We start from the raw sequence: 6663 nt of genomic DNA, 5'->3' as shown, positions 1-6663 counted from the left end.
TGCATTGATATATATTTAAGAATTAATTCATATGACAATCCTAGTGATGACAGGTTTTAGCTTTAGTTTCCAAATGAAGCAGATAAATATCCTTCAGATATTTTGCTCTTCAGCAAAAGAAGGGAGCTGCATACAAGCAGTTCACCTATTTGGGGTTTTCAGAAAAGATAATCAAAAGGAACCCTTAACTGTTTCCATTAAAAAGGCCTTGTGAGTTTTCCCCAGGTTCCTACAAACTATATCAAATAGAACTCATTTCATGGAAAAAATGAATCCCACAGCACTTCTTGTTAATAACTGTTCAGCTACAAAATTTTATTGGTATCTTTTTATGTTCCCTCTAGAGGATGTAATGCACAAAAGCATTGCCACGGAACATAGAAAATTACAAATGAAATTTATTGTAAAAAGTAGAATGTCTTCTAGACTGGTGTCAGTATTTATTTCATTCATAAACCAAAACTGTAGTATAATATATTCATTGTCAGCAAGTTCATGTGTGTAAATTGCCATCCAACGTTATTGACTGATATAAGACAGATATTGAAAAGACAATTTAAATTTACTTTTCCAAACATAAACTTCCACAAAAGCACTGTAAAAACTCCTTCAAGATTTTGGGTTGTGCTTGACATTTATGGTTAACTACATAATTTGGTTGTGTCATAATCCACTGTGTTTGGCAACTTGGCATTAAATGCCTGAAGAGCAGACTGAATTCTCACCACCTCACTAGTAGACAGCTTGAGTCTATGACGAAGCAAGCAAGAAAACAGATCCAGGCGGCGCTGACCGGGTGGGGAGAGTTTATTTACACGGTCTCTTATCTCTAGTAGCTGCAAAAGTGCCGAGTCCTGGGATCCCTGAGTATAAGGGTAGTCCAGCTGCAAAATCAGGTCCCGAATGGCTTCAGGGTCAAAGTGCATGCTGTAGCCAAACACTTGGATGTTGTTGATTTTCATGTAGCCCAGGTTCCGGGATGGGTCAATAAACTCCAAAGGCTCATAATAAATGCTCTCATTACTGTTGGGGCCATTTGCCTTGATGCGACTCCTCAGGTAGATGTGTACTGTCTCAAAAAATGTCTTCCATTTGTTCCCCAGAGTCAGTGTCCAGTTATAGCACTGCAGAGGGAGGTCCAGCTTAGTCCGCTCCCAGTCTGGAAAGCTGCTCTCACTCACAGGCATAAACCAGCTCTCTGAGTGGCTGCCTCCAAAGGGATTGACATAAACAGCCAGCACTGGCTCCAACGTGCTGTTTTTAGTTAAGCAAATCTGTAAAGAGAGACCCAAGATCATGTGGACCAGACTGGACTTGTATTTGTTACTCTTCAAGGTCAGGAGCATCCGCTTTCTCCAGGAAGGATCAAACCAGCTGTTGAGGCGCATGTCATTGCTGATAAAGATGGCATGTACTTCTATTCGTCTGTCTGTTTTCTGCAACAGGTATTTCATCTCTAGGTCTTGTAGGTCGGTCTCAAAGCCAATGTAATGATCGGTTGACTCAGCGACTTCAGGCTTGCAGAGTCCCTGGCTCAGCATGTAGCCTGTGTTGCAGGTGCCACACCGGGTGCGGTTGTCAGGTGCACAGGTAAGGCAGGCAGAGGCATCGCCCACAGTACAGGGCAGAAAGGCTGTGCACACTACCTGGTCATTGGGGCATGTGCAGGAGTGGGTTTCCTCGGAGAAGCTTCCCAGAAGGCCATTCTCATTGCAGTAGAGAAAAGACTGGATGCGAGTGAGCCAGTAGGTTGATGTTCTAGAAATATAAAACAAAACAAATCTATATGAATACTTAGATCCTGTGTGTTTGTGTGTGTGTGTGTGTGTGTGTGTTGTGTGTGTGTACATATGTCTACTGACCAAAAGTAAATACCAGCTTACTACTCCCTGAATGTATTGCCAGATCTACATAAAGCAATAATATAAAGATCAATTATACATGCACACTCATACACACACACACACACAGAGAGAGAGAGAGAGAGAGAGAGAGAGAGAGAGAGAGAGAGAGAAAACCAAACAATTTTCTTTTGAATATTACTCACACCAAAAACCACTAACCAAAATCCAAAAACTATTCTATTGTTCCAACCTGTTTCAAAGTATTGATGTTGTGAGAAACCATTTGGTCCTGGGAGTTAACATGCTCATTAATGAGTTTATTACGTTATCACTGAGAATAAATTCCTGCAACCTCATAGGAAGAAAATCAACCAGTCATACCCTCCAAAGATCCCAGGAACAAAACCTCCCACCAAAGAATACTCATGGCGGGGGGGTTAGGGTGGGAGACACGTGGCTCCAGCTGGAGATGTAGCAGAAGATTGCCTTATCAGGCATCACTATGAGGGAGCATCATGGTCCTGTGGAAATTCCAAGGGTAGGGGAATGCTAGGATGCTGAGGCAGGAGTGAGTGTGCAGGTTGGGGAGCACCCTCATAGAGGCAGGGGAAGGGGATATGAGGTTTGTGGAGGGGAAACTGGGATGGGAATAACATTTGAAATGAAAATAAATAAAATAACCAATAAAAATGAAAACAAACAAACAAACAAACAAAAAACAAGTGAAAACTCTAGGATACACAGCAACAGTACCACCACCAATAACAAGAAGGGCAATAACAACAACAGAAATATACTTTAGCCTGCTCACCCATGGGGTTTGAATATCATGCTATAGAACTATGAGACAACAACTACTACTATTATTATTCATTATTTACTTGCCAGTCTGCAGCATTCTGTTTTAGTAGTCACAAATGAACTACAACATTTTATTTCGGAGATTTTCTAAACACTTTTATGGTAAACTCCATGAAAAAACAACCAACCAACAAACAAAACAACTCTTCTACAAGTGTGCCCAAATGTTACAAATTAAAGTTATAAGCTTCTGTGTAATAGGCTGGAGGTGTAGACAGTAATTGCTATGTTTATTCTATTGTGTTTCTTTCCCTCCATTCTTCACCTTCTATCTTTACCTTCTTTCTCTTTCCTTTAAGCTTTCTTTTCTTTCTTCCGTTCCTTCCTCTCTCTACCTCCCTCCCTCCACATTTACTTCCCTCCTTCCTTCCTCCTCTTCCTTTCCTCTATTTTCTACTGGGTTATTTAGTTCTGGACACATCTCTCTAATACAAAGTATATAAAATGTAAAATCCCTCCTGAATTGGAGATTTTATTTGCTTCCCTGAAATCAAAGCATAGATTCCTAGAGCAGACTCATCTCTCACTTTAAACTCTAATCATGTGTGAGATCATAAGAACAAATAAATCAGCCTAAGGCTAAAAACTGAGACCATAATAGTAGTGTACTGCAGAAAGAAATGTAGGGATACTGAGAGAGAACAATTACTTTCTCAGCTTTTAGACTTTTTCTACCTACTATTTATACTGTTTGCGTTTCCGCAGACATGCTGATGAAAGTATATGTTCATTTTCTTGCTTTTTAGCATGTCATCTGTAAATACAGAAAGTTTGGCATTGAGTTAAACCCTGCACATGCTGCAGAGAGGGAACAAGGAGAGCTTTGCCTCATAGCCTCTTATCCTTTCTTCTTACAAACTACCCTTTGGCTATTCAGCTATATGATACTAGGTAAGAGGTACTTTTCAAAGAAAAAATAAATCCAATAATCTTTCTTTTTCTTTTACTCTCAGTGGAATCTTGGTGTAAGTAGGTGTCAAAAGTGGATATTCAGCAAGGTTCAACATTGCCCAGTAGATGTTTCAAATGTACTCAAAAGTTCACATAGTTTTGCTTAAACAGAGTAAAATTTAGTTTTGTTATATAATTTTATAACTTTCAAAAGTTTTCAAATAAGTATCTTCAAAATTCCAGTATAGGTTATATTTATTACATTTCCTTTTTTTCTAAAGCATAAAGCAAATAAATAACTGTCTTTTTGTTGAGGTATATTTACAACTAGATTCACACACACAGATCCCTGGATCTGTTAAACTAAGATTTACTAGAGTGATTACTAAGAATTAAACCCTATAGATTTTCTACCATATTGATGGGAATCAGGTAGGTCTTTGCAGCTTTTTAACAAGTGTATTTCATTGGTCTTGAGATTCACTTAAAAGCAGTTCATAGTGACTGAATCCCTAGATTTAGTTCCTAAACACTCATTCCACAATTCCCAGTCACATCCCACCACTGTCCATCCCCTTCTGCTGCTGTGCCTTAGACCCCAGTGAAGAAACACTTCTGCTTCCCAGGAGCAGGCCACACCAGTGAAAAGAACAGGTCCAGGGCAAGGCAGTTTGAAGAGGAGGTGCATGACAAGAGAGTCAGAAAGTACAAATAAGTAAATTCAGGCATAGACTCCCTCTGGACAGGACACCAGACCTGAGTCCAGAGCCACAGACAGGTAGTCCACCATTGGCCCTCCTCTACTCAGTCATGTCCACAAATTCCACTCCCTTCCTTATCTCAGTATCCCAATCACTGGCTTAAATTCCAGTGTAAGTGCACAGTCAACAATACTCAGGGCAATATGTCACCACCAGAACCCTGCTACCCTAGGACACCAAGACATGGAAATATGAACAAAACTTAAGTACAAGGCTTAAATCTATATTTATGCAGATGAAAGATGTACTCAAAGAGAAGAGGAAAAAAGTCTCTAAAGGAATTTAAGAAAACACAAGTAAAATTTTGGAGGAAATCAATGAATCCATAAAAAATGCAAAGAAAGCAAGAAAAAAAAAAACCAAACAGGTGAAGTAGATTGTTCAATGTGAAAATAAACATAAAATTAAAGGAAACACAAATTGGGAGAATTCTCATAATTGAAAATCTAGGTAAGCAAACAGGAACTACAGCCACATGCATCACCACCAGACGACAAGAAATGAAAGAGGGAGTCTCAGGCATTGGAGATACAACAGAAGAAATAACTTCATTGATCAAAAAAAAAAAAGTTATACCTAAAAGATTGCCAACACAAAACATCCAGGAAATGTGACACACTATGAAAAGACCAAAACTAAAAACAATAGGAGTAGAAGAAAAGAACCCCAGCTGAAAAATCCAGACAATATATTTTACAAAATCACAGGAAAAAGTTTCCCTAACATAAAGAAGGACATGTCTGTAAATGTAATCTTACATATTGGGCCTGTAAAGGATGTTTCCTCACAACAGAATAATCATAGAAAAAAGAACTTTTAAAAGCTGTGAGGGTAAAGGCCACAAAGACATATAAAGGCAAATTTCTTAGAATTTCACCCAATTTCTCAATGAAGATTGTAAAAGCTTAATGCCTTAGACAGATATCTTGCAGCCACTAAGAAACCACAGATGCCAGCACAGACTACTATACTCAGAAAAACTTTTAATCACTATAGATGGAGAAAAGAAGGCATTTGATAACAAAACCAAATTTAAACAGTATATGTCCACAAATCCTACCTTACAGAAGCTACTACAAGGAAAACTCTAATCAAGGGAGGTTAACTACACCTACAACAACATATGCAATAAATCTCACACTACCAACACACAAAAAAGGGAAACACACATGCAACAATATACCAACACACCAACCCACCAACCCACAGACACAAACACACACACAAACACACACACAAACATATGGAATACCACTACCACCATCACCACTGCCATGACAACTACCATCACCACCACCACTAACAGGAGTTAACAGCCATTGGCCAATAACATCTCTCAATATCAATAGAATCAATTCCCCAGTAAAAAGACATAGGCTAATAGACTGCAATAAAGAAACAGAATCCTTAACTCTGCTGCACACAAGAAACACACCTCAATATCAAAAATAGACATTACTTCAGAATAAAGTGATGAAAAAAGATTTTCCAAGTTAATTCTCCAGGAAATAAGCTGGCTTAGATATTACTCTAATATTTAACAAAATAGACTTCAAACCAAAATTAATCAAAAGAAATGTAAAAGGACACTTTATACACATCAAAGGAAAAATCCACCAGGATGTTTTTTTAATTCTTAACATTTATGCCCCAAATACAAGGGCACACACATTTATGAAAGAAACATTGCTAAATTTAAATCATATATTGTACCTCTGACTTTAATAGTGGGAGACTTCAGCACCCAACTTTCATTAATGAAGAGATTATCCAAACAAAAACTTACCTGAGGGGGAATAATCTATTAAGTGAACCTAACAGATATCTATACAGTGTATCACCAAATCAAATGAGAATATACCTTCTTCTCAGCATCCATGGAACCTTCACCAAAATTGTAATAACTCAGTCACAAGTGAGTCTCAAGACACAAAAGGAAATTGAAATACCGCACTGTATTCTAATCATTCAACATGGATTAATGCTGGATCTCAACAACAAAAACAGCCGAAAAGCTACAAACTCATTGAAGCTGAACATTTTCCTATTGAGCAACTACTGTGTCAAGTCAGAAATTTAAAAATGAAAGGAATTAAATACTTCTGAGAATTTAATGAAAATGAATGTACTGTACCAAACTTATGGTATAGTATAGAACCAGTGCTAAGAGGAAAGTTCATAGCACCAAGTGCATTCACAAAGAAACTGGAGAGTCTCATATCAGCAAGTTAACACATGTGAAAACCCAAGAAGAAGAAGAAGAAGAAGAAGAAGAAGAAGAAGAAGAAGAAGAAGGAGGAGGAGGA

General features: G+C 38.1%; 1 protein-coding gene across 5 annotated transcripts in view; it reads right to left on the bottom strand.

Moving 5' to 3' along the window:
* Positions 1-287: 287 nt before the first annotated feature.
* Brinp3 (BMP/retinoic acid inducible neural specific 3) overlaps positions 288-6663 on the bottom strand; it is a 363635-nt gene continuing 357259 nt past the window's right edge. For 2 of the 5 annotated variants that reach the window (XM_029483291.1, XM_029483285.1), the window contains one exon: positions 293-1758. In XM_029483291.1, coding sequence (XP_029339151.1) covers positions 642-1758 — 1117 coding nt within the window. In that variant the 3' untranslated portion in view covers positions 293-641. Of the gene's footprint in view, positions 1759-6663 lie in introns of all 5 variants that reach the window. The other 3 variants (XM_021165977.2, XM_021165986.2, XM_029483296.1) reach the window with 2 other exon arrangements.

The sequence above is a fragment of the Mus caroli genome, chromosome 1 (genome assembly GCF_900094665.2).
Source record: "Mus caroli chromosome 1, CAROLI_EIJ_v1.1, whole genome shotgun sequence".
Taxonomy (NCBI): Eukaryota; Metazoa; Chordata; class Mammalia; order Rodentia; family Muridae; genus Mus; species Mus caroli.
This window is presented reverse-complemented; position numbering and strand designations above follow the sequence as displayed.